Here is a 27,716-nt window from a genome sequence, read left to right as displayed (position 1 = left end):
GCGTGCCCAGGGGTTCAGGAGGGCCAAACTGACTCAGCATATTTAGTGTCTAAAACCACAGCCAAAACACTGGGTTCAGCCTGCTAACCCCCCAACACCACGGCATGGTGGGATATCTTTAGACCCAGGCAGAGATAGAGGGAGAGACAGAGAGAGGGGGAGTGAGAGAGGGAGAGAGAGAGAGAGAAAGGGAGGGAGAAGATAGACTGAGACAGGTAGAGAGTTAGAGAAAGAGATTGAGGGGGAGAGAGAGAGAGAAAGGGAGGGAGAAGATAGACTGAGACAGGTAGAGAGTTAGAGAAAGAGATTGAGGGGGAGAGAGAGAGAGAAAGGGAGGGAGATAGATAGACTGAGAGAGGAAGAGAGTTAGAGACAGAGATCGAGGGTGACCGAGGAAGAGATCAGGACAGGGAGTGAGAGATCAAGATAGAGAAAGAGACGTCGTTAAAGTGAATTTGACTTAATGATACGCCTCAGACAGTTCATTATAAGTCCTACGCTCTGCGTCTCTTCAAAACCATTTGCTTTGTCTGCGTACGGGATAGCCGATAGCTGCTCCCTGGATGCAGGCACATGGATCACGTAGACAGGAGAGACAAGTCTTGGCCTGTCTGTCTCTCTCTTACTCTGCTGCTATCGTCAATCTGTTGGGGATAAGGAGGGCAAGGTCTCAACATCTTAACAAGTTGTCATGGAGATGCGGGTCGCCGTCCTGATTACTATTGTTGGGGTCTGAGATCAAAACGCCTGGCAGGGGATGACGAAGGCACGCAGACCCAACCACGCAAACAGAGAAGAAGAGCCCAAACAAGAGGGGAGGGGTTTGGCTGAATATCTTCTGTAGTGCTTACGAGCTGGGCAGCAACGAGGAGCACATGATACCCAGATGATGGAACAACACTTGGAACCTGGAGGGTTGCGAGTTCAATCCCTCAGCTCTGCCTGGTAACAGAGCCAAGGTGCCGCTGAGAGGGACACCAACATAGTCCATCGCCGTAGATTATATGCACCTCTCCTCCATTTAGGTCAAACAACACATTGTCAGACAGACAGACGGCCTGCTTCGGCTGCCTGGTCATGGTTTCCATTAAATTTCCGTTCTACAAAAGTGACCGTAAACTGTGCAATAGACTGCTATGGACAGGAGCTAACCGTTAGCTGGTCTCCGTGGGAGGAAGGTCGCACCACTGTTTACTCTACAGCGTGTACACACACAACCCACACACACTCCAAACCCACCGCACATGCTTAGAAGCATAAGCACTCACACACACACACACACACACACACACACACACCAATTACATCCCATGCAGCACATGCAATTATACACATAAACAACCCAACCTGCTACTGTAAAGTATTATCTGTTTTTTTTCTTTGTAAAGTGTACTGCACTGCACTTTGACACGGACACACACACACACACACACCGTCTAACAAGAACACACACATCTATGCACACTAACGCACACCCAAACATCCATACACACACACCAACAACACACACATATTTACACAAAAACACACACACACACAATCTTTGGAGAAAAAACACGAAAACTGGCAAACACACACAGACTAACAAGAACACACGTATACCTACACACGCAAAGACAAACACGCACGCACGCACACACACACACACACACACACACACACACACACACTAGGACCCAGACCTTGGAAGGCGTTGAGGTGGCGGGAGAGGAGGAGGCGCAGAGAGGAGCTGGTAGTGTGCAGCAGGGTGAGGAGGTCCTGGCGGGCTGACAGCTGGTAGCGCTCCTCCATCTTCCTAGTGCAGCAGCTCTGGTTCCTGGATCCACACACCTGGAGTCCGGACGCTGGGAGAGCATGGTGAAGAGAGGTGTCAGGAAGTGACATCACATTGAGCTAAACATGACAGGATTTGGGGAGTAAAAAAAAGGGTTAGGGTTAGAATTGACATTATTATAATATACTAGAGTTTTCTCAACCTCTAGTTGTAATTAAACCCATACTAATAATGTGAAAACCCCAGTCGATATTGTAACAAATTTCTGAGAGCATAATATAATAACAGTTTGCCTATAATTTTACAACGTATAACATTAGTTGACCACAAATGACTCTTAAAAGCATTGCCAACATTTAAATATTTCTTAACCAGTCAGTGAACTAAAGGCAACAGGCTGATTATCATTTAGGGGGCCACTCAATGACATGCAGAACCTTCATCAACACTCCCACTGAAGTAGTGTGACAAATACTGACTTTCTACTCCTCATTCACATTTAAGGTCATTTGCATTTCTTACGGAGAAAATACTACCTCAAGGGTAGTGTTTTTCAGGAGATTTTCCGGGTAAAAATGTCAGGATATGTTGTTCACACATACGGCCCATCAGGAGAATATCAGGACTTACACGTTTGTCTGAAAGCAGCTAGTGTGTGAGCATTTGATTACATTATAACATTATAATTATTATTAATTATTAGTCAATTTATGGTAACTGGGGTAATTGTTCCATTGAAAGTGTAGTATACTATGCATGCAAATCAATTATTATATAGCTTTTAGTGTTATTCAGGGCTGAAGAGTGCATTGACATTTTAAAATGCAAGGCAACTACAATTGGTTAGTTAAAAATAATAATCATCATTGAGATTAAACATTTCTTCAAGTGTCCTGGCCAAGACAGGCAGCAGTAACCTACAGTCACACATAGCATACACACAAAACATAAGATAAATAAAGCAACTAAAACAGCCCGCAGGGGGGAGGGGGGATATCAATATCGCAAGACATTTCAGGAGGCTCAAGGGGGAGCTTAATATTAAGTTTGAGCAACAAACTGTAAAGACATTTCGGGAGGCTCAAGGAGGAGGGTAATATTACATTTGAGCAACAAAGTGTAGTCTTGTGGTGGACTTTATAGACTAATTCACCATACTGTGTTATTGACATGTTTTCGTTGCGTTATAGGGACACTGTCTCTTTAAGATCACGTCGCTTATGTGTTAATATGCCGGTTGGTGCAATGATTGAACTTAACGTTTTTATATGACAAAATGCACGACCCTTGTCGAGGTGAGAAATTGTCGCTTCTCTTCTTTTATCGCAATTTCTACAGTCTATAGACAGTACGTGTTACCTTGGATAGTTTGTCGACGTCGGAGCCGTTATGTTAAAAAACAAAAGGTCTTAGCTCGGCGAGTATGTGGCTGCCTTTGTGCGGTGTGTGTGCGCACGCGTGTGTGTGTGTGAGCGTTCCCGTGTGTGTTTGTGCGCATGTGCGTGTGTGTACAGTTTGTGTATGCGGTGTGTATGTGCCTGCTTGCAGTGTATATATGCGTTCGCGCGTGCTGTGCGTGTGTGTGAGCTGCAGGCTAGTTGGCACATGCGCACATAAGTAACTTGAGTAACTAGTGCGACAAGCCTGCTATTATAGTAGTAATATATATATATATATATATATATATATATATATATATATTACTATATTTTACTATTATTTATAATAATTAATAATATTACTATTATTATATATATATATAATTATTATATATATATATATATATATATATATATATATATCTTACTACTATAATAGTAATAATATATATATATATTATTATATATATATATATATATATATATATATATATATATATATTTAATATGCAGTTTGACAAAGGAATACATTAAAGTATGGAAGCCAGAGCCACTGTGAATACTGTGTTAGACTTAAGCAATTGCTAATCATCCAGTAGATGCTTTTTACGAGGGGAACATACAATGGATTCAGAAACAGCTTATGAAGGAGAAAGTAGGGGTTAGGCATCTTTCTCAAGGTAGGCTGCAGACATTGGGGATCTGACCGAGTACCTTTTGGTCCTTGCCGCTTTAAGAGAGGGTTGGACAGATAGTCAGTCCTCTTACCCGAGTTGGAGAGGATTTCGGTAGGACTACAATTCAGTGATATTTGTATCTTCGCCAAAATGATCTTAGACATGCTGTATTACTGTGGATATTTAATGTGGTAAAGAAATGCATGTCTTTAACCTCAGAATGTATGAGAGCTATACAATATCTCATTGTAGTGTGCAAGCTGCAGGCCTCAACACGTCGTGTCCACTTGTCAGAAGACATCTTGAGCCAAAACCTGATCGCCCTCTCATACTTTCCACCACACTGAGAGAATTCTGAGCAGACGGGGGAGAAACTAATCATCTTTAAAATGTGCATGTCTGTGTGTGTGTGTGTGTGTGTGTGTGTGTGTGTGTGTGTGTGTGTGTGTGTGTGTGTGTGTGTGTGTGTGTGTGTGTGAAAACTGGCTCCACAACATGTTGAGGCAGAATCTGAAGGCCTGTTACCACCAGCGGGGGGCCAGCCACTGCTAACCACTATCACCGCTAGGCGATGAGCGCAGCTTGAGGAATGCCAGCCCTTCCAGATAAGAGGACATGAGAGCACAGTGGGTAGCGCTTTCTTAACCTAAATACTTCCCCCAGCCTTCCTCAGCCCAGCGCCAGTAGCCGGCTTCTGGGTGCAGAGATAGACCTCCTGCTGGGTGATTGCCCAGCATCCACAGCTCCTGAGCGGGAGCAGACGTGGAATAAGGACCCCCTGGTGTGGGTCTCTGAAAGCTTGCAGTTGGTTTTATTGAGCCTTCTAGATCTAGTTGGAGGGCAGGATGGTTCTGGTGGTTGGAGTGTCCACGCACAGCCGAAAGGTTCCGGGTTCAAGCCTGGAATGTCCATAGTGGTCTAGGCATCCTTGAGCAAGATGCCCCCTAACCCCAACCTGCTCCCTAAAGATTAATCCCTACAGTCACTATGGATAAGGTGTCAGAAAAAGTTATAATTCATGGCCATAAAATAATTCCACTTATTGTCTTGTCTATGTGTTGTCTTGTTTCTATGTCTTGGTTATAAAATTAAGTAGCACTTTTTGGGTTATATATTCATTGTTGAATGCACTTACTGTAAGTCGTTTTGGACAAAAGCGACAGATAAATGTGTTTAATACAGTCTATTTTTGGAGAATAAACCTGTTCTTCAAGCTACAATGGACCAGTCATGTCCGATTGAATTGAATCCCTTATTGTCCAGTATATATCAAACTGAACAAACAAGTTCAACAGATTAACAAACCTAGCGTACCATGTGTCCTCAGCTTCCCTTTTTGTAACAATATCAGGCAACATTATTTGAAGTAAAAACATCTGCTGTCTTTTGGAAAGGAGTTAAAGCATAACGTCGGCAAAAATGGCAGTACTTTGGTACACGTAAAGTTCAAGTACTTGACAAGAACAGTACAAGTAATTGCCACAAGTAAAGTATTTGTCACAAATAAACTCAAAAGTACTTGACACAAGTACAGTTCTTGAGTTAAAGTGCTCCGGTACTCAGGACCCAGTTTAGGGCTGGCGGCCAAGTCAGGGGTTGTAGTTTCAGACAGAAGCCTGCGCTTTGGAAGACGAGGTGTTGGCTACTGACGGGAGGATTAAGAAGGATTACTCATAGAATATTACTGGACCCACACATGATTTACACCAATTACACACGTTAATCAGAGGAGGGAATCAAGGCAAATGAAGACATGTTTTAAAGATGGCAAAGATGACTATGACCTACCCAAATGCAAAAGGAATGGATAACATCTGTGCATTTATAAATTAAGTATATTTACATAACGATTATAAATGAACATACTTCATTTTGACTCTTCAGAATAACATGGTTTATTGTGGCACGTTCCCTGTATTTCTGCGCTTTTTTAATAGACAGTAAGTCTATTAATTTTTTTTTGATCCGTTCTGTTTTATGGCGGTTCCACCACGTGGTCTTGTCCGTTTCAAACATCATAAAGATCATTAAGCAACACAATAATGACCCCACCTCAGCAGGTAGGTCAACACAGCCGTCCACGCACGTCCAGGTACACGAGATAGAGCTTTGCCTGCAAAACTGCACTAATATATATGATATTACTGATATTTATCACCCACAACACTCGACTTCCAAGAGTTTGCTTCGGAATAACATTTATTTGGATTGGTTGAAATTAGGAAAATAAACATAACCTCGATATCGCTCTGGTGGTGTATAGATAATTTGATCGTATTTCGACTGATCTTCACTTATCGTGACTGTGGAATATAAAACGAATAAAAATGTTTTTTCAAAAGATTCCCCATGGGTGCAAGCAGACTACCGATAGAAAAAGTATTAAATTAAGTGGTGTTTCTTTTATTTAAACAAAACGTAAACATACCTGTTCCTGGGCTTGAGGGGACTAATTTCACAGGTCCGATTTGCTTGAGCTGGAAAACTTTGCGAACTTCATCGCAGGTGGTTGGGTCGCCAAACGTGAACGCAGCGCAACATGCCAATACCAAAACGCAGTTAATTTTCCCTAGTAGCGCCATCCTTAAACCCAGGTAGACACACACGCTTTCATTACACTCACCCTAACCATTGCCTCGAAGGGGAAAAGTTTCATTAGGTGAGTGCCATTCCCTTATTCGCAACCGTAATGCAAACGTATGACGCCTCAAACCCTAAATCCTACATCCAAGTGACTGATGTAATGTTGGTGGGGTCGCTTTGAATCTGTTTAGTTTTGAAGAGTGTGTGCAGCTCCGATCAGAGTTGGTTCGCCTCAGATAGGGGTGATTCTTGGAAAACCTTGGGAGTCGTTATAACAACGCCATCTAGTGGATGGACCGTGTCCTCACCCTTCACTTTATTTATGTCTGTAAAGCGTCTTTGAGTATTCTCTCCCTCCTCAGAGCAGGAAGTACATATTTGAGTGTTATTCCTAGAGAACATTTCTGGTGAGGTTCTAAAATCTTTGAAAAATTGAAATCTTTGAGTTCAAAACTTTACTGCTAAGAAATAATATAATAATATTAAACACAACATACTCACTATTCCTAAAACTATTTTCTTTAACCTTTTGCATTACATGGTTGACACACGAAAACACACTCAAAGGCTATCCAACATTAGGGCAATTCATCACAATATCCATTTTTTATTAAACTGTCAATACATAAAATGAGAGGAATTAGACCGAGATGGTGGTCAAATATACCAATGAATGACTAGGCTCTAGCGAAACGCTGTCCTCTAGTGGAATCAGTATCAAACCAGAGAATATGAACCACAAAGCAACTAGAAAACATGTTCTCATGTTAAATTCACACCTTTGTCTATCATTTTTTTATTGTGGTGTTTTTGTGCATGACAACATTTTCAAACCTGCCTATTTAATACTTATAACTTAAGAAAAATAGTTCGAAAAATAAAAAAGGACACACAATAATCAATAGAGGTATTTACTCAATTGATCTGCCTTATAAATAGTCCAGTGAGTTGTAAACGCTGTAGGTTGTGCAGCGTTGGAAATTGTACAGCTTACTACATAAGAAAGAAACTAAAGTAAACAAAGAAAAGCCCTTTAATATCTGCCATCTCCACAGACCGATATATGAGAGAGAGAGAGCTAGAGAGAGAGAGCGAGAGCGAGAAGATGTCGGACCAGGTGTTTGGAACAGCAATAATCACAACCAGAGGCTGTCCTAAGACATATTGGGCAAAAGTGCATTTTTATAATAAAAATAGAAGGTTTTCAAGATGTACATATTTATGAAGATAAATACATAAATAAAACCCTTTTTGCAAGACAGTTCTCTGAGTGTGTTGGACAAACATATTCAGGTAGACATTTTTCCACCACAAACATGAAGCCGTGTTGAAAGACAACAGCCTTGCATTTGTGTAACATTTGCATCCCATTTCAAAGTTTCATTGGGAGTCGTTAAACATAATCTAGGGAGAGGTATGGGCCTTATTTAATTAGCGGCCAACTTGGTTATAAATACTAGCTGGGGGGGAACTGAATGCGGAATTCCGCATTCAGTTCCCCCACCCAGATAGTATTATGAACGAAATCGGAACCAAGATGAATATGTCTGAGGTTTGTTTGTTTCAACACCTCACAGGATCACATGTGTACCCCAAGGTTATCCAGGATGACAAAAAAACATGGGTAGTAGATAAACATATAAGTTACTGGCTAAGCAGCCTTGCTACTGACTAAACAGCAACATAACTGGTTAAGCAGCGACACTGCTAGCTACACAGAAACACTAGCAGCGAAGCAACAGCGCTTCTAGCTAAGTAAAATGGGCATCGTCAGGTGAGTGTTTGCGGCCATTGTCACGTGAGTGTTATAGGCTTGGTCCAGGTGAGTGTTTTGGGGATGTGGCCAGGAGAGAGTTTTGGCCATGTTCATTGGTTTCAGGTGGTTTATGGGGGTGTGGTTAGGGCGTGGTGAAGTGAGAGTTCCAGGGGCCTTGGTCAGGTGGTCAGGTGAGTGATTTAGGTGCATAGCCAGGAGAGTTTTTTGAGGTGTGGCCAGTTGGTCAAGAGGAGTGTTGTGGGCATGGTCAGGTGAGTTATTTAGGTGCGTGGCCAGGTGAGTGATTTAGGTGCGTGGTCAGGTGAGTGATTTAGGTGCGTGGTCAGGTGAGTGATTTAGGTGCGTGGTCAGGTGAGTGATTTAGGTGCGTGGTCAGGTGAGTGATTTATGTGCGTCGTCAGGTTGAGTGATTCAGGGGTGTGATCAGGTGAGTGTTGTGGGAGCTTGGTCAAGTGAGTGTTTTGCGCTGGGACCGCATCCCCCACCTGTGCGTGGTGGCCCTCCAGAGGAGAGGAGCCAATAGGAGGCTGAGGGTGGTGACGCTCAGCACCAGCAAGTACACCTGTAGACCAGAGAATCACCAACACCATCAACAGCCAATCGCACACACTAACTCGCTACGCTACACATGCTTAATGACTGACACATTGTAATGGAGGCTGGCCTGCTAGGCTGAGTAGCACTTTGTTCACTAAAAGAACACGTCGTTATATAAGGTAGCCTAGCCTTCTAGGCTAGGTCATGGTCTCCCAGGCTAGGTGGTGCTATGTTTACTGATATAACTCATTGAATTGCTAGGCTTGTGCTACTGACCTCTCTTGAGATGATGCCAGCGCGGCGTGCACGGCTTCCCAGGACGAAGGAGAATTCGCTGACCTGGGCCAGACCAGCTGACACCACCCAGCGGATGTGGCGGGAACAAGGAGGCAAGATGGCTGACAGCACCAGCACGGCCATCAGGAACTACCAGAGGGGATTTCATATTCAAATGTATTGTGCAATGCAGCATTTGGGCTGTTTATTTACATTAGGCATATTCAATATATTATGTACAGTTTTTGGATATGAATTCCATGTTTTTCTATATTACACATTTCTATATTTTACATATAAAGTTTACATAAATGCATAATTTAATGTCAAAGTTGTAAGGTCCCAGGTCAAGTCTCCCTGTGTGGATTAACTGACGGCCTAATGATTCATAATCAAAAGCAAATGACCTATTACTTAGTACTTGGATAGGGACATTGATACTACGGAAAGATATTGACTGGCTTTAAATGATTTCTGTGAAAGCAGATGCAGAAAACTGTACAAAACAATGGAGTCCGATCGAAAACAGGGGGCATAGAGGGAAGTCTGTTCATACCTTCATGATGACGAGGGAGAGTGTCAACACCACGAGAACCGTCAGCTCATACAACACAAAGCTGGGAAACACATGGAGACCTACACAAACACACACAAACGCAAAAACACACACCGTGTTCATCTTCCACAACACTGTGGTCGCGGTTTGTAAACAACCTCACGCGTTTATATAGATGGCCTCTCACCGATGGAGGCAAAGAAGATGATGGCAAGGAAGTCTCTGATTGGCTCGATGCACCCCATGACCTCAGTGGTGACCATTTGACCAAGGGAAGAAAGCAGCGCCCCGGCCAGGAAACAGCCCAGCTCCATGGAAACACCCAGGAACTCAGTCACCTAGGCAACGCATAACAGCCAGACAATGTCATCTAGGTAACACCCAGGGGTCAACTCTGTCAGCAGGGCAATACACAACAGCGACATAGGGTAACATGGGTAACAAGGGAATTTTTGGTTTTGGCAATATGTCTTATATGATCGTGAACATAGTAATCTTTGCCATTTTATCACTGTGATTTAGAAAAAAAAGGAGTAAAATCCTATGTTTTTGCCGTTCTCCCCAAAACACTGTGTCGTATTTTTGTCTTTGATATAATATTCCTACATTGATAGAAATATTCATGAATATTTTTCAAAGCAATACATGCAAACATACTGATTCATTTTTACGAAAATATTTCACCTGCATTCGCAGCAGAGTAGAACGTGCACATAGTGTTTTGGGGAGAATGGCAAAAACATAGGATTTGACTCAGCAGCGTAGCCAGGATCTTTACACAGGGTGGACTTTTGAGACTTTTTTTACATTACATATTTTGGTTTCCGATATAGGCAGTACAGCAATTGTCCCAAAATTATACAACACGTCATTTCATGACAGATAAGACGATTGATGGCAAATAATAATAGGCCTCATTGATAAATAGATCAATATTCATCCCCGGGGGGAATTTATGGCACAACATGCATGCATCCACGGTTGAGAAGGAATTGGGAGAAAGGAACTTTGGCTTTGACTCCCTGAAGTCCAGATTGAACCGTGACATGGATGTCCGGAATCCCGGACACCCGCGGAGCTCAGCTCCGGGAGGAGCTCCCGGACTTTACCAAAACATTTACATAAAGAGCATTACTGTAAACATTTGTAACATAATGATACTTAATTGAAACAAAATGTATCTCACACCATTTTGTATGACACTATAATATGGGCTATTTTTTCATTCTTTGGATTTCAAGTTAATGCCGGGCACTTCGGATAGGGTGGGCCAGCTGTCAATCATATTGGCACTGGCCCACGTTAGCCCTGATGTGGCTACGCCCCTGATTTCACCCCTTTTTTATAAAATCACTGGGTTATTCAAGTAACAAAACAAAACTTAGCCATTTTAGTGATAACATGGCATATATTACTATGTTGAGGTTCATATAAGAGATATTACCACTTTAAAAACCAAAAACTTTATGAATGGATGACAGGATTCCAGGTGATAACCAATAGAGGGCATCTAGGAGCTGACCGAGAGCAGGAGGAAGACGAAGGCGCACGTCCCCAGCACCATGATCTCTTTGTTCCCCTTCCCCTCTGCGTGGAGCTTCCTGTAGAACGGACCAATGAGGACGGACCTCAACAGCAAACAGAGCAGCAGCACCGCTGCTAGTGACACCAGAACCTGCAACAGCAACACCAGCACACGCGCGCCTCCCAGCAGCACACTGAAACACACACATAACACAACACACAAACACACACACATCATTTAAGACCAGCACACGCGCGCCTCCCAGCAGCACACTGAAACACACACATAACACAACACACAAACACACACACATCGTTTAAGACCAGCACAAGCGCACTCCCAGCAGCACACTGAAACACACACATAACACAACACACACACACACACACACACACACACACAATACAAGACCAGCACGAGCAGCACACGCACACTTCCCGGCAGCACTCTAAAACACACGCCATAAGAAAACACACACACACACACACACACACACACACACACACACACACACACATAAAATAAAAGAACAGCAAACACTGACCTCCCAGCAGCACACTTACATACACACACCATGAGACAATACACACACAGACACCCAATATGAGATACCGGATGAGAGAGGATGTGTATGCATATTTTGGTACAATACAACCAGATAAGTTTGGGTGATACATGCACATGTATATGTGTCAGCAGTAGTACATATGTATATCATGTGTATAACCTGTCTGTGTTGGAGCTCTGGGCCTGGATGAGGGAGGGCAGGACTGCGATGAAGAGACCCAGCTGGACGTCCTGCATGACCAACATGCCCAATAGAACACTGCTGTACTCCACATCACCTAAAACAAGTATATATATTGTATACATGTACTATAAACATATACACCGGTACACTAAGTAGAACGCTGCTGTACTTTACGCCACCAAGAATATTGGTTTTCAACCTGTGGTACCACCTGCAGTCCCCTCGCGTTCCACCAGTGGTACACCTGCGCTTGGATTTGCACATGGCGGTTATCCAATTGCCACCAATCTTTTTTTTTCCATATTTTCTGCGGCTGCAGCTTAAAGCTCCTTCTTCCAATCTAAGATTCAATCTTCCTTTTACAATCACCCAAAATGATTTCCCATCTTCTCCACCTTTCTCAATACCCCCACTGCTCCACCTCCTTCGCCCCTACTGAGCCATTTTGTAAACTACTTTGTGAAAAAGATGGAACATACGTTCCTCATCTCTCCAGCCACCTGCTGTCACCGCCTGTCCTTTAGCCACCTCTTCATCTCCTACTCTAACTTCCTTTTCACCCCTCTCCCCCAATGAGGTTCTATCCTGGGTCACTTCCCACTGCCCAACAGCCCCCACTCTCCGCCCTATCTAGCCCGCTCACCTTTTAGAACTTTACACTGCAAGAACAGCCTTTCAGAAGTCTTCACCACATAGAAACACGCTCTCTACCCGGTGAATCACCGGGGCACCCCGTGGAACTGTCCTAATAGCAGTTGATTTTCATGTTGCCGTCTGAGAGAGGGTTATGCTTCCTGGACCCTCATACTAGAACACCATTGCCACAGTGTGTTAACATCTCTGAGTCTGCCTGCATGTGCTCCATGCAGCTCAACCAGAATGCAGCAACCCGGCAGGTCTTCAAACTACACCACGACTCAGTTCCGTGCACTGGATACTGGTGGTTGCTCGAATCCAATTCATGCCACTGGTGGTATCGGCCTACCAGGCTGTCAAAAGGCTTGCTACTCCCTTACTACATAGGGACCCCAGCAGCCGCTCAACAAAACCATGATAGTTTGCTGTCCTTGCTCCACAATGGTAGAACTCCACTGACATCAGGACAGCTGAAACCCTTTCTATCTCCCACCGCAGCCTGAAAACGTATACACATATACTATAAACAAATATACCCTCAGTAGAACACTGCTGTTCATACCCTTTTGTATATAAATATAACACAGCTGCAGAACAAGGGATGTAAGATAGATATATAGAATGATAGAGGGATAGGTACAGAATCAGGAGGACAGACAGACAGACAGACAGACAGACAGACAGACAGACAGACAGACAGACAGACAGACGGACAGACGGACAGAGTTACAGACAGACAAAAGGATGAGACAGACAGCCAGACAGACAAATAGACTGACCGACAGACAGTCAGACAGACACAAACAGATGGCCAGACCCACCGTCCTTCTCTGCAGCCAATAGGCGTGAGACAAGGGGGGTGCTGGAGAGAGCAAGGCAGCTGGAGATGAAGACGGTCTGCGTTGGTCTGATCCTCAGCACCTGACCCCACAACAGACCAGCAGCCACCATGAGGAGGCTGAGACAACAGGAACCCTGCACTGATGGCTTCCACACCTACACACACAATCACACATACACACACACACACACAGATACCGAGACAGAGAGACACACACACACACAGACACACATTACACATATGTATGTGTAATACAAAGTGAGATGGGTTGCACTTTCATGATCCCATCTCACCAGGACGTGTTAAGGGTCTGTGTTTAACCTCCTAGATCAGATCTAGGCTTTTACAATCCCACGTGCAGATCCCGTATTGAAGTGGTCTGGCTCCCATTGTGATCGGATCAAAGCGTGTAGAAACAATCCGCACACCGTCCATCTGATTACTATGGAGTGGAACCCACAACCCTGCCCTGATTTACAGCAAATGTCTGCATGCAAAAGATACTACCAAGATTAAACAGAAACGATCTGCAATGGCAGCTAAGAATTGAATGGATGAGATGATCATTAGTTTCCACACCAGGTAAAGTTAGTTAAGTTTAGTTATTTAATTCCATATAGCCAATGAAATTCAGTGACAAAACATCAATTCCGTGTTGAATATGAAACTAACACATAAACACACAGAAGTGTAAAAGGAAGATGAAACAACGGTCAAATCAAATGCACAACTGTTACATGCTGGCATGGGCAAAGTGCCTGTTGGGTGTTCTTCCCTCCTGGTTTCCTTTCTCTCCCTCTCCGGTCCTAACGATGTGATTGGAGTTCACCTGTGCAGTCTGATCTTGCTGCTAATTGGTTGCCTCGACTGGGAACTGGCATTTAACCTTGCCAGACAACCGTCGCTCTCTCTCTTCCTTGTTTTGTGCTTGGCTTTTAGCCTTTGCTTTTGAGCAACCCTTTGGGACAAGGTATGAGAGTGGAGGTAAAGAGCATTATTAAGTTGGGGCTACCCTTTACATTGTACACACAAAGCTTTAAACCAATTTCTAGAGACACTGGTTGTTTTGGACGATGCCACCCCTGTAATTGTTTTGCTAACATGTATTTTTAGATAAGCCAGGTAGGCCGTTATGTTGAGTTTATTTTGAGAAATAGAAGAGGGCCAGTCCTTGTTTTGTTGATTTCTTTGTTTTGGCATGACCACAATTGTTCTGCCCTCTCCCATATTTGTGATAAACCGATGTTATATTTCTTATGAGTTTAAACAATTGGTATAAACCCTTTAATTGTTCGCTCCCCTCTGATTCCTTCAATTTCTTTGGTTGTCGCATTATTGCCTCCTATATTTCCACCACAAGGAGGTAACAGCCATTATAAATTACAAGTAAATTGTAACAATTTTAATGAAAAACAGCTTGACATGTCAGGAAAGCTTGGTGTCAGAGGTACCTTTCTCAGCCGCTCCGGGGAGAACTCAAGACCCACCACGAACAGGGTGAAGAAAACCCCCAGTTCACCCAGCGTCTCCACCTGCACCATGGACTTAACCACACACGCACGCACACATACATTATATCACATTTCACCCAGCGTCTGAACCACGGACTGGAACTCACACACGTGCAAACACACACCTTGATAGTGTTGAGTCCGGAGGGTCCCAACAGGACTCCACAGATGATGTAACCGAACATGGGAGGGAGACCCAGCAGGGAACACAGCCAGCCACACGGGAATGACAGCATCACCACACACACAAGGTCCTGGAAATACATGGTCATCATCATACTCATCACACATTCACACACATGGCGCTAGGAACACACACAGGTCCTGGGAAAACAAATCATCCTCATTATCACACACACACACACACACGGCCCTAAGAACACAGCCAACCGCCCACACAAACCTAAAACTAAGGTGCTGAGGCTTGGTCGGGGTACAACCCCATGGGAAGAAAGGGGGGTTTCACCTTGATGAGGTGTGGGTCAGCCCGGGGCATGGTGGAGTCCCGGGGCTTGGTGAGGATGTACTGGTTGTTCTGGGAGTCGATGAGCATGCTCAGTCCCAGATCGTCCTCCGCCTCCCTCCTCCGGGACACGTTCTTCCTCTTCCTCCCGTCCTCCTCATTCTCCTCAACTCTGAGCACCGCCTCCACATTCACCCCCTTCATCTGTGGGACGGAGACTGTGTGTGTGAGTTACATGATGTGCATGTCTGGTAAGTGCCACACAAACCTGCTTGTTGTTTTGAAGGTGGGCTCAATAAAACAGGCAGTAAATCCAAAACCGTTCCATTTTAAACCTGATGTGTTATATGATCTTCAACATAGTACTTTTATCGTGTTTTATGAAATGAGACCGTAATTTAGAGAACAGAGTTCAATCGTATGTTTTTGACAGTCTCTGCCAACCTTTTTGTGAGCGATCCTCTCCATTCTGAACACAGAAAACACTATAGTCGTGATGTTGGAGTTGTATCATCGAGGGAGACTTTATTAAGCCCCTCCCACCTGCTTGTCACTATCAAAGGTGTGTGCTTTAAGCCCCTCCCACCTGCTTGTGATTATCGAGGGAGTCTATTAAGCTCCTCCCATCTGCTCATTGTTATCATCGAAGGAGCTTTTAATAAGCCCCTCCCACCAGCTCATTGTTATCATCAAGGGAGTCTTTACTAAGCCCCTCCCACCTGAATATTGTTATCGAAGGTGTGTGAGTTAAGGCCCTCCCACCTGCTCATTGTTATCGAAGGCGTGTGAGTTAAGGCCCTCCCACCTGCTCATTGTTATCGAAGGCGTGTGAGTTAAGGCCCTCCCACCTGCTCGTTGTTATCGAAGGCGTGTGAGTTAAGGCCCTCCCACCTGCTCATTGTTATCGAAGGCGTGTGAGTTAAGGCCCTCCCACCTGCTTGTTGTTATCGAAAGCGTGTTCCTCTATCTCCTCTTCGAGCCGGTCTGCGGCCCGGCGGACATCCTCCAGGATCTCATCGAGCATGGACAGGGTCTTGTTCTGGGCCAAAGCGCTCTTCAGCGCCTCTTGCTGGTGCTTCTCGGCCGCCAACAGTTCCACATACTCCTGCTCCTCCTAATGACAGAAAAACCCGACAAAAGCGTTGTCTATAGACCCTTTAAACTCCAAAATTCCCCCGAAATGGTCAAGGGGTGTATGGTCGCCATGGGAACCTGCTGTGGCTCACTTTGATGGCTGCCTCTCTGAGGGCCTCGAGGCGGAGCCGGCTGCTGTCCTTCATGTTGACGACGTCGCGATAGTCCCCCTGCAGCGCCCGATGGAGGCTTACCACCGACTGGAAAACCAGACTCTCACTCTCGTTCAACTCCTTTTGGAACACCTCCAGAGTGTGCACCTAGTGAGGAGGTGAACACACAGGTAAGCAACTACCTGCTGTAGCCGGCAGTTGGTGGATATGAGGATAATGCACAGTTAACAGCAGGGTGTCCCTTGTAGAAGGATAAACATTAGACCTCATTCAACTGAGTAACACAGAAAAATACAAATTAGCTATAAAACACTATTGTATAGATATGGCAGAAGCTAGTCTGAGACCTGTTACAGTTCCCACCTGGAAAAGCCTCTCTGGATCGGAGAGCGTGAGGTCTCTCCTGACGGCGTCTGCGGCCGCAGACAACTTCCTCACCACCATCTTCTTCTGCCGGAGGAGGCCGGACAGGCGCTTGCAGCTGTTCACCAGCCAGGTGTTACTGGGCGCGGCGCCACGCCCGCGGTGCAGCTTGATAGCCTGCTGGGCCACGTGCTCCTTCTGGATCCCCGCTAGCGCCCCCACCAGGCCACAGCATACCAGCACACACACAGCCTGCATCCAGACCCTTACTCACCACTCTCACCCTGAAGGGGACATTAGAGAGGATAGAGATTTTCTAAAGACTTTATCTATACACCTACCACAGCAAAGACCTCCAGCTCTGAAGGCCACAGAACATACTTTGTTGAACACTACTACTACAAAGACATGCTCAACCTGTTGGTTCACAAATCACGTACGCAATGTGCTTTGTGACCAGGGTTTGATTCTTCCAGACCTGCGGTCCTCTACTACATTTCATCCCACCTCTTCTTCAAACCTCATCCCTGTGCGCTCCATAAAGGCAATAAATCCCATAAAATTACATTACAAAGAAATATTGGTAATAACCGGTAATAACCTAAAGAGAGAACTTGATAAATGAGAAATAAAATGCAATTAGCTACAAGGACTAGTAGCTTATTGATCTAGCAAGGGCTGTGCAAAATGAAAGCAAAAGCTATTGCTTATATTTACCATTTCAAGGTTAAAGCACCAATCTTTATATTACCTCTATATAGCATATATATATTTACAGCAATACTAGCTGGTCACTCAGTGTGTTTGGAGAATAGGTGTGGTACATCCGTTAACAGTGCAAACAACAGCCAATCTCATTACCTAGAAACGTTACTCTCTATCCCTTACTCTTCTTCTCTGGTCTGTGGCTTACTTAGAACAGACAGCAGACTAAACCAAAGCAGAAACCCCAGAGTATAATGAATATCATTCATTCAAGTGGCAGAAATCTATAATGAACTGTCTACATATCATAACCGCACAACACCATAGGATACTACACAATAATCTGATACAAAGAATATAGAACAGAGTAAATGTTGTAACGTGTAGGAGTTGGGTCCATACCTTGATGAACATGAGTACGTACAGTAGGGACAAGTTTACTTTCCAGTCAAGGTTCCTCTTTTTCTGATAATATCCCGATCATCAATAGGACCACTGTTCACACTGTGCCTAGTTAAATGAGAGAACACACACACACACACACACACACACACACACACACACACACGCATACATAAACAAACACACACACACACACACACACACACACACACACACACACACACACACACACACACACACACACACACACACACACACACACACACAAATTCTCAAATAACACTGATACACAAATGTAATTTGAAATCTGAAAGTTAGCCTCAATAACAAATTACCTGCTTCCAGTGGGGTGATACCGAGAAAGCGCTGACAACTTAACGATTATCTGAATTGTTATTATTACTAAAGAGTCGCCTCCCTAAATCACTACACCAAAACGTCACGAAATACCTCAAGAATACAAATCAAACTCGATGATTAAAAGGCGACGGCCGGTGGCTACCTGCAAAAGTATCTGCGATGTGTTGAGTTGGACCTCCTCTGTGACCGGCGAAGGAAATACAATCATGCTCTTGTGCCCCAGCCGCAGCAGCAGCAGCAGCCTCCCTGTCCTGTCGCTGCCACATATCTGGAGCCGAAGCTCTGTGCCCCGCAGAAGCGTCCACAACGCAAGCAGTCGACCGCACCTTTCTCCTTTGCCACGACCTCGATATGTGCTCTGAACCGCAACGTCATGACACTGTCGGCATCGAAACGGGCATATAGGATATATATTTAAAAGGTATTTGCGTTCAGATTATTTTGGGAGAAACTGGGGGGGACGGGGACTTTGCTTACTTCCTAAACATGGGTTTATCTGTTTTGATATGGGAGTTGTAGTTTTCAATCGTAGTGTTAAAATAGTCTGCCCGTGTCGAGTATATATCTTTACAACGCGGGGTTTAAGGTAATATAAGTATGTGTCGATGTTGTTGTATAGTAATTGTAAATAACTCTTGACTTGTTACCAGATTTGACCACTGATTCTCTGTTCTTATTTATCTCGTGATTCACTCATGATATATTGCGCAAGAGGATTATCGTCCTCGTTCTCGATGTCATTTAAACTATCCTTGTATTTCCAACCAAGCAAATGCATATTTTGGGGACTCGGTCCCTTTATTTAATAGTTTTAATAAACAAAACACATCACAAATACAAGGCCTTTATTTCACAGAACTTATTTAGAACTACAATTCCCAGGGTTTACGTGTTGTGTAGGGGTAGCGCCCGTGTTTTGGCGCATGCGCAAAACATAAGTAATAGGATCTCAAGTTGGCCATAACAACGGCTGTTAACATGGTAGGTTAAGATTAAAAAAGAGAGAGACAAACACACCTATTTCAACCCAGTAAAACCATTCTTAGGATCGTATTGTATAATCGCGCACACGCAAACATCCGGGGTCGCGGTGTCCTCGGAGTGTCGCATAGTGAGAGTGATGGCCCGTATACTATACTAAATATAAGATAAATAGAAAGGCAGCTGGTATGTCGAGTGATTGGACACCCGCACTCTGTGCACGTACCTTTCCCTTTTTGGCATGTTGCATAGTCTAAGTTTGGTTGAGCGGGACAGTTGCTGTCATATACACACAAACACAGACACACACACACCACATGGTTTGGAAAGTGGGTCGCTGGTTAGATCATCGGGTTGGTGGTCAGGTCTGGTCTGCGGTGTGCTAATCTCCCCGATAGCCATCTAACAGCTAGCTCACATACTTAATGTAAACAAGGGTGGCGCGCTGTGGATGTTGTGCCTCTCTCCACATAAAACTACAGGTGTCCACGCGTGACTGCACGTAGCGTGACTTCGAATACTGCCCGATCTATTAACCCTATCACCATGACAACACGTTTAGTTGTATTTATAAATGTCAATATCATATAAGTGTTTATGTGTCATTACCACCTATTTCACGGTGCCATGTAACTGAAGTATATGTATTCATTAATGTATGCATGATAATAAATATGGTGTAAGGTTATTAACACAGGGTGGTTGTGATCTATTGCAGAATAAGCTCAAGTCCTGGCAGAAGGAGAAGGTGGGGCAGTTCATGTGCTTCTCGCAGGCAGGTGAGAGCACCGCCCTGTTCTGTCTGGCGCAGAACGACTGGAAGCTGGAGGCGGCCACCGACAACTTCTTCCAACACCCTGAGCTGTACTGCAGAGACCCCATGAAAACCACCGCAGACCGCAAAAAGCTGGACCAGCTCTACAACAGATATAAAGGCAAGAAGTAATCGCAATATATTCTACTAATGTGATATCATGACCTATTGTGGGTTTATCACATGTTCTGCTCTTCTATCCAGAACTCCACCGGGTCAGGTCAATATGAGACCATACCTTAATGAATGACCCTAGAGTGCGTCCTTGTGTCATGGATGTTGTAGGACAATTCTCATTGCCAAGTTGGACTACAATACTATATCTGTCTTTAATGTTAAAGGAGCCTTATTTTAATGTAATTGGATGACATTATAGCCATCTACCCATTAGTGACATCACAAGTGTGAGTGTCGAACCAGATGTATGATGGATGGATCAGCCCTCCCTATTGGTACAGTTTGGGGCAGGGCAGTTAGGTGATCTATTCATCATACATCTGGGACCCCAGGCCACTTGTGATGTCATCCTCAGTGGATAATAAGCCTCACAGTGGATGTGTAAAACATTGTTCCGTTTAATAATAGACATTAAAGAAAAACATTCATTACAACAACAAAGGCTGTTGTTGTGTGTTGCAGACCCTCAGGATGAGGGCAAGATCGGCGTGGACGGGATCCAGCAGTTCTGTGACGACCTGATGCTGGATCCGGCCAGCGTCAGCGTTCTGGTCGTCGCGTGGAAGTTCAGAGCTGCAACCCAGTGCGAGTTTAGCCGCAAAGAGTTCCTCGAGGGCATGGCAGAACTCGGGTGAGCAGTGGTAAACTTTGTAAACGCAACCAACCAAGTAGTGTTGTATGGCGCTGTATTTTACACTCAAAGTTACATTTACAGCAAGCTTGCTCGGGAATGTTACCAGCTTGATGCTTAGCTGTTTGTCTATAACTAGCTGTGTCATTAGCAATTATCCTCTATCGCTAGCTACGTACGTAACCATTAAAGTTTCCACCCTCACAACGTTATAATGTCACTAGCTGTGTACGTATTCTAGCCGGCGGATGCTTTAGCTAGTGTGTGTGTGTGTGTGTGTGTGCGTGTGCTCAGATGTGACAGCCCTGACAAGCTGAAGGCCATCCTGCCCAGACTGGAACAGGAGCTTAAAGACACAGGGAAGTTCAAGGACATGTACCAGTTCACCTTCAACTTCGCCAAGAACCCCGGACAGAAGGGACTAGGTCAGTGTTTCCAAACATGCGGTGGGGACCGCACCTGATATGCAGATGGAGACACGGGAGACTTGCGACTTGAGCTATAGATATTTGCTGATACATTTCTCATAGAGGTCCTGTGTATACTCACTCCCTAAAGACCCATAGTCATTCATATATGAAGACTACTTAACAATTAAAAGTGAACCAATCTCCCTACTTTGGTCATTCAGGGTCAGGACGGCCAGCTCCCCTGTAAACAACCCCTTCATTTCACTTTCAATAGGTGGACGACAGGAGTAACGCGTCATCACTTAGGTAGCCGGCTACAAGAGTACCCCATCGGCCTATCAGAGATGATGCAAGCAAAGCATGTGTTTAACCTATAGAGGGAGTCCTCTACATGCAAACAAGTGTATAGGTGCTGGTGGGGTTTTGTTCCCCTCTACTGTGGTGCGATGCAGATGGCTCACTGGGATATTGATGTTACAGCCATAGTTTGGAAAGCAGATACAAAATTTAAGACTTAAAAATGGGGTACTAGGTACACACTGAGATGGGATCCTGGGGGAACCCAGTCCACTTGGAGGAGATACTGGGACGGAAGTTCTTAAAAAGGCTATTCCTTTGACCTTCAAAGGTTATTTGTTCATTACACAAATGGATGCTAGCAACATTTTCCATATACACTTTGATTCAAAGGGAATAATGTGAATTATAGTATATTCAGATACATGTCATGAAAGAGCAGGAATGGGTTAGGATATCTTGCGCGAGGATATCTACAGGTAGGCTGCAGATGTGGGGCTTCAAACCCAGAACGTTTCGGCTGGGAGTGAAACACCCTCCCCACTTGACCATTCTGCCCCCCTTTCCTACAGTTTTGTTCCGCTGTAGACATTAAACATTGTGTCCTGTTTCCTGCTGTAGACCTTGAGATGGCCGTGGCCTATTGGAACCTACTGTTGACAGAGCGCTTCAAGTTCCTAGACCTCTGGAATAGATTTCTACTGGTGAGTCCATCTTATCAACCCAATATCCATGCTGTTGTGGTTGACATATGTAGTGCTTCAAACAAAGTTTTATATTAACAACGTGTAGGGGGAGCGCTTTAATACAGCGGTCATCACAGAGATGTCTCTGGATAGATAATCCAAGTATGAGAGTCCAAACAGATACTTTAAGACCGGTCTTCCATATTATGGGCCACCACTGTTTCTTCAATACACCAATGACTGCATAAGAGTATCACACAAAGAACATAAATCCCAGACAGATAGCACCAATGATACAGCTTTTCCTTGATATCTGTTATTGCAGACTGTTTATATTCACACCACACGTATTAAACTACTCTTATATAAGAAAATCGTCAAGTTTGACAGTTTTCCTTTAAATGCTCTCTTAAAGGGTTAGGGTTAGGGTATCAATCCAGCACACATCTAGATGGACACGCCCACCAGTGATGTCAGAAGACCAGATTTTCAAAACGGCTTGTAATGGCTAATCACACTCACACCTGGTGTATAATGTGTCCCCTTTAAAACCATGTATGCCATTAAAAACGTGATCTGTGTTCAGGAGCATCATAAGCGGTCCATCCCTAAAGACACCTGGAACCTGCTGCTGGACTTCGGCAACATGATTGCAGACGACATGTCCAACTATGACGAGGAAGGTGAGGAGTTACTCACTTTCAGATACACCATACCTGCCAGGACAGATGCAAATAAATAATCAGACAAATAGGATTACCAAGGGGAAATTTGGAAATGAGATCAATAATATACATTTACAAGGACAAAGCCTCTTCAGTAACTGTCTAATATGGTGGACAGGATAGGTCATAAATAGATCACAAGACTTAATAGACTTTGGATTTACTAAATGTCTTATCCAGACTAACCACTATGCACAGAAGATGCCCTCTTACTCATCCAATCCCTTCCCCCAAACTCACCCACTCTAACTCCACAGGTGCATGGCCAGTCCTCATCGATGACTTTGTGGAATTTGCTCGACCAATCGTGACGGGAAGCAGCCGTTAATCCAGCTAGCCCTGGGTCTGGCAGACGTCTGGTGTAGTTTGGGTCACCTGTCCAGGACTTCCGTTTTCTAGTTTTTTCATGGACAGGATTTTATACCAGGAACTAGAAGAGTAAGAGTCTTCCTACACCTGGAAGCTGTAAAGGCTGTCTCACTTGGCCGAGAGACCTTGGCGAAGAGTTAACCTGGGACAGAACAGCAAGAGAGCCAGAGTTGGAACTGGGATGGCTAGCAGTCTTTGAGCTAGCGCTGCTCACTAACCACAGGTTGCTCCCGCTGGACTGCTACTGCAGCTAGCCTGCTTGCTAGCCTGCAGTGATCCTCCTAGCCGAGTGGAAGTTTAACACTTATAAATGTTTGGGGGATATGGCTTCTTACATGGCCAACGTTTTGAATTAAATGTTTAATTCTGCATGTTTGCCATCAATTACCATTGAGCACCACTATGGATGTGGACCGATCGATACTAGAAACAGATTATTAAATTGACTGATCCTATCTTCCAACAGATTATGAAGTGGACAGATCATACTCAACAGATGTAGAGTTTTCACCTCTTCACCAGCACAGTATTATACTTTTTACTACCACAGAGCTAGGGATGGGTAGTGCTTTAGAAAAGGAATATATATGTACTATATATGTATGAGAAATAAGAAAAACATTTTATGACCTTGATTAGAGAAATCAGCTTTTCAGATCTGTTTGAAACATTTATATATTTTATTTTGTGTGCGAGGCTGTACCAACTGACCGTTGCGCTGACTGATACACAAGATATTCAGGAGGGTTGTTTGATGATTGTTTACCCTTCATATGCCACCTCTACAAACTGCACTGATGGACACTTTTCTTTAGATTATACTGCCAGTGAAGTTCTGCCAGGGCAGCACTGCTGTTCAGTTTACATCAGACATACTACATTCAACTGGTTTGTTTAAGATTATCCCATCTATTTCTAAACTGGTTTATAGAGCTACACATGTAGATGTATGAGTTGTTTTGCTTGTGGTGCGAAGGCCAACTCATTTAAGTAGAGCAACTCTTAGGCTAGGTCATAACCTCAATGAAACATTTGACACTGAACACTCAGGTACCAGTTGTTATCTCTGGCTAAATGTGAAACCGGGAAGTGTTACCCTAGCAACACAATTGTTAGCCAAGCTACACAAGTGTTAGCCCAACATTGTTTCGCCTTTGCAAGTGGCTGGGCGTGTTGTCTACTGACCTGCGGAGGATGTTGTTTACTAGCTAGCTACCATTGCACCTTTGAACTAACTGCTAGGCTAACTACCATCCACAGCAGTAGAGGCCAGCATTGACTTACCACTGAGCTACCTAGTATCTCCAGCAGTAAGAGCTAGCATTGAATTATTGCTGAACTAACTATCATCTTCATCAGTAGGACCTAGCTCTGAATTGCTGAAAAGCCAAATAGCACCTCCAGCATTAGGAGCCAGCATTAATTTACTGCTAAGAGCCACTAGGAGGGGAGCTTATCTATGTTCCCCGGGTCCTATGTTCCCCGGGTCCTATGTTCCCCGCTTTGTATGTGACCGGGGAACATAGGACCCTGTGAGCAAATCTTTTTTTCGTAGGATGGTAGGGGCAAGTACCGCCTTTTTCGCCTCTGATTCGCCTGTGATCGGTTAGAATGTCTCTCCTCCGATTGGTTAGGGTTAGGGTGAGGGTTGACCCTCACCCTAACCCTAACCATAACCCTAAACCTGACCCTAATCCTTTGCACCCGGGGAACATAGGACCTGGTTAACATAGGGATGACCCCACTAGGAGCTAGCTAGCTTTGCTTCGCCACACTAAAACAGTAAGAATGTTCTAACATTACACCGTTCAGAAATGTTATTTATTTTTTAGACATCTTGTGTTTTATTCAAACAGATGGAAAGGCGTCTTGTGACCTTGTGTCGGGTGTGTTTCAAGTAACATTTGAATGATATTTAAATGTAATATTTAAATAACCATAAATGAACGTGTTCTTGGATCTGAAACATCTACGGTGTTCAGCACCTTTCCTATGGAAAACAGCATCTAAAGAGACACACAATGCCATCACCTGGCAACACTGAGACAATAAAAAACAGCCAATCCAACACAGCTGGCCCTATTGGCCGACTATATTCTCTAAAGATGATGTCTAGGTTTCAATCATGTGAATGTCAGTTAAACTTCTAGTATTCATACAGTATTAATAATCATACGGTATGTTACCAGTTTACGGTACAACATTTTCAAAAGTCGAAAGGTTTGTTTGGTTTATCAAATGTTTTTTTCACTGATGAATGGAAAAATGTTAAAATATATTGGTGGCATATTGTGTGTGTGTGGCTATGGAGAAAGGTGAAATTATGGTTTGTCAATAAAGCATGTGGGTTTTTAGCATGGTGTGAGGGTTGCTTTGTGCCAACATACTTCAATTGTGCCCTTGTTTTAAGAAACAAATTGATGTGACATTAAACTGAATTGGCAATTGTGTGTGCGTGCGTGCATGTGTGTGTTTTTCTAGGCTGATTTGATTTCCTCTGAGTGAGAAGGTTTTGGGGTCATATCCCTTAACCCAGTTAAAGGGCCAATATTTTACAACCAGGTGTAAGTCAATAGCCATTACAAACTATTTCAAAATTATTGTAAGCAGTGTGAAATAGAAAACGCAGTGTGTCCACCTGGATGTAAGCTGGGTCTACCAGTCGGTGTAGTCCACTGGGTAAAACCTGGTTAGTTGTATAGAACATGTAATAATGGAAGGACACAATAAAACTTGCCTAGTTCATGTACAACAGCGTAGATATTATCCCTGAATCACAAAATAAATACAAGAAAGCGTGAGAACAAAGAACAAAACAACGGACCAAAGGCACAGAAACTGGCACTTGAAAAAAATGACTGCAGGTGAACATAATTAGGCATCAATACAGGGCACCCACATTTCACGAACAAAGCAAATCATAAATAGTGCTGATTGCACTGTAAACAAGGACTACATTAAATATTTTAGCTTATTAATTAGAATAGAGCAAATTAAGAAAGCTATATAGATAGAGGTGACGAAGAGAAGATTGAGATAAAAGAGGGGATAGATTGAATTGAAAAGTGTCAGAAGATAAAGATAGTAATGGCAGTAGAAAAATATCTTAAGGAGAAGAAATATGAGATTGGGATTGATGAGAGAAGATTAACAAGACAAAGTAAAATCAGACAGAAATTAAAGAAACTAAATACCATATATAGTGAGGGAGGAGGACATTAAAAAGATATAGATAATCTAAAGAGACTCAGTAAAGACACAGCAGAATTGTGCATGGAGCCATGGCCCTCCCCATGGGGACTGAGGGTGTCAACAAGTTACTAGGCCAGCTGACAGACTGGCCGCGCAGCCATGAAGCCCATTACCCTTATATCCTCACATATCCTCCACCATTCAGTCAACCTAAGCCCTAGTTCACCCCCCAACCACCAGTCCCAGGTTCACCCCTCAGTCAACCTCTGCCTCTAGTTCACCCCTCCATCAACCAATCCCAGGTTCAGCCCTCGATCCACCCAGCTCTCTGGGTCACCCCTCCTCAGTCGACCCGGTCCCAGGTACACCGCTCCGTCCGACCTGCCCCAGGGTCACCCCTCCATCCATCTTGCCCCAGGTTTACCCCTTCATCCACCCATCCTCTGGTTCATCTTCCAAACCTCACTAGCAAACCCCATCCTGGCTAATGCCAGACCCCCACCAACCCCAGCCCGTCCAGCCAACTGTCCGTCGTGCAGCCTCACAACCCCAAGCACTAGCCAGAATACTGTCGGACCCCCAGCCTGGGCAGCTTGCTGAGCCATGAGGGATTGCCTTTTTAGGAGACGACTCAACTCGGCTGGATCCCGTGACATCCCCCTAACACAAAGGACCTACAGCTGATAAAGACCCCCGTGTTTGTGTGTGTGTGTGTGTGTGTGCATGCCAGGGGCCTGAGGGCATATGTTTGTACTAGTTAACAGTAGAGACCTGGAAGAGAGCCCTGCAGTAGCTAGGACACACATCGACCGCCGGCTCCCAGACCAGAGTTCAGAGTTCATTCAAGCTGACTGCCTGGCTGGCTGAGGTCATTTTTGTGGTTCTGTGTGTGGTCCCTCCTGACCTGTTAGGACAACGCTAACAGACGTGGATTAAGACGTTTTTTTCACCTGTGGCGCAGTTCGGTCTTCTGAGCGGGAAGTCACCAGTTGGATCCCAGGTTAGGTAGGGGTCAGGCTAGGGCGACGTTCGGGTCAGGGTTGGGGTAAGGACACCAGGCAAGCCGTCGTG

At 44.3% G+C, this 27,716-nt stretch overlaps 3 protein-coding genes across 6 annotated transcripts in view; 1 reads left to right on the top strand and 2 right to left on the bottom strand.

Annotated features, from left to right (window-relative positions):
• The window catches only part of gpc5a (glypican 5a), a 132,875-nt gene extending 126,286 nt beyond the window's left edge, over positions 1-6,589 (bottom strand). For both annotated transcript variants that reach the window (XR_013811886.1, XM_079737003.1), the window contains exons 1-2: positions 6,259-6,589; positions 1,683-1,844 (exon numbers count right to left, since the gene is read on the bottom strand). Coding sequence is in view for 1 of the 2 variants with exons in the window: in XM_079737003.1 (XP_079593129.1) it covers positions 1,683-1,844; positions 6,259-6,412 (316 nt within the window). In the remaining variant the exon portion in view is untranslated. The remainder of the gene's footprint in view (positions 1-1,682; positions 1,845-6,258) is intronic.
• Positions 6,590-6,986: 397 nt separating this feature from the next.
• tmco3 (transmembrane and coiled-coil domains 3) lies at positions 6,987-18,645 on the bottom strand. Of its 2 annotated transcripts, none has more exons than XM_079737000.1 (15): positions 18,506-18,645; positions 18,004-18,111; positions 16,897-17,180; positions 16,513-16,680; positions 16,221-16,400; positions 15,290-15,490; positions 14,949-15,077; positions 14,764-14,856; positions 13,293-13,467; positions 11,812-11,929; positions 11,082-11,277; positions 9,747-9,897; positions 9,560-9,639; positions 9,004-9,153; positions 6,987-8,752 (listed from the first exon to the last, which is right to left on the bottom strand). In XM_079737000.1, the coding sequence occupies exons 3-15, from the start codon at positions 17,152-17,154 to the stop codon at positions 8,639-8,641; spliced, it is 2,013 nt and encodes a 670-aa protein (XP_079593126.1). In that variant the 5' UTR covers positions 17,155-17,180; positions 18,004-18,111; positions 18,506-18,645; the 3' UTR covers positions 6,987-8,638. The 2 variants fall into 2 exon arrangements, with proteins under 2 accessions (XP_079593126.1, XP_079593127.1); XM_079737001.1 differs by having other exon boundaries at positions 18,026-18,111.
• Positions 18,646-18,656: 11 nt separating this feature from the next.
• On the top strand, positions 18,657-25,890 carry LOC307076122 (DCN1-like protein 2). Of its 2 annotated transcripts, none has more exons than XM_079737006.1 (7): positions 18,657-18,784; positions 20,063-20,279; positions 20,798-20,966; positions 21,261-21,391; positions 22,295-22,377; positions 22,946-23,042; positions 23,342-25,890. In XM_079737006.1, the coding sequence occupies exons 2-7, from the start codon at positions 20,105-20,107 to the stop codon at positions 23,410-23,412; spliced, it is 726 nt and encodes a 241-aa protein (XP_079593132.1). In that variant the 5' UTR covers positions 18,657-18,784; positions 20,063-20,104; the 3' UTR covers positions 23,413-25,890. The 2 variants fall into 2 exon arrangements, with proteins under 2 accessions (XP_079593132.1, XP_079593131.1); XM_079737005.1 differs by lacking the exon at positions 18,657-18,784 and adding an exon at positions 19,328-19,344.
• The last annotated feature ends 1,826 nt before the right edge of the window (positions 25,891-27,716 follow it).

The sequence above is a fragment of the Pollachius pollachius genome, assembly GCF_949987615.1.
Source record: "Pollachius pollachius genome assembly, chromosome: 5".
NCBI lineage: Eukaryota > Metazoa > Chordata > Actinopteri > Gadiformes > Gadidae > Pollachius > Pollachius pollachius.
Note: the sequence above shows the minus strand (reverse complement) of the source record. Positions and strands in the feature narration are given on the sequence as shown.

What these genes read in the sequence shown, in the direction of transcription:
- tmco3 (XM_079737000.1), bottom strand. Translation starts at nt 17,154, where the DNA reads ATGCAGGCTGTGTGTGTGCTGGTATGCTGTGGCCTGGTGGGGGCGCTA. An exon ending in CCCCGGAGCGGCTGAGAAAG is followed by an intron (nt 13,468 to 14,763) that starts GTACCTCTGACA and finishes TTGTGTGTGTAG; the next exon opens with GTGTGGAAGCCATCAGTGCA. An exon ending in CAGAGCTCCAACACAGACAG is followed by an intron (nt 11,278 to 11,811) that starts GTTATACACATG and finishes TGTGTGTTTCAG; the next exon opens with TGTGCTGCTGGGAGGCGCGC.
- LOC307076122 (XM_079737005.1), top strand. An exon ending in GCTCTACAACAGATATAAAG is followed by an intron (nt 20,280 to 20,797) that starts GCAAGAAGTAAT and finishes TGTGTGTTGCAG; the next exon opens with ACCCTCAGGATGAGGGCAAG. An exon ending in TCTGGAATAGATTTCTACTG is followed by an intron (nt 22,378 to 22,945) that starts GTGAGTCCATCT and finishes ATCTGTGTTCAG; the next exon opens with GAGCATCATAAGCGGTCCAT.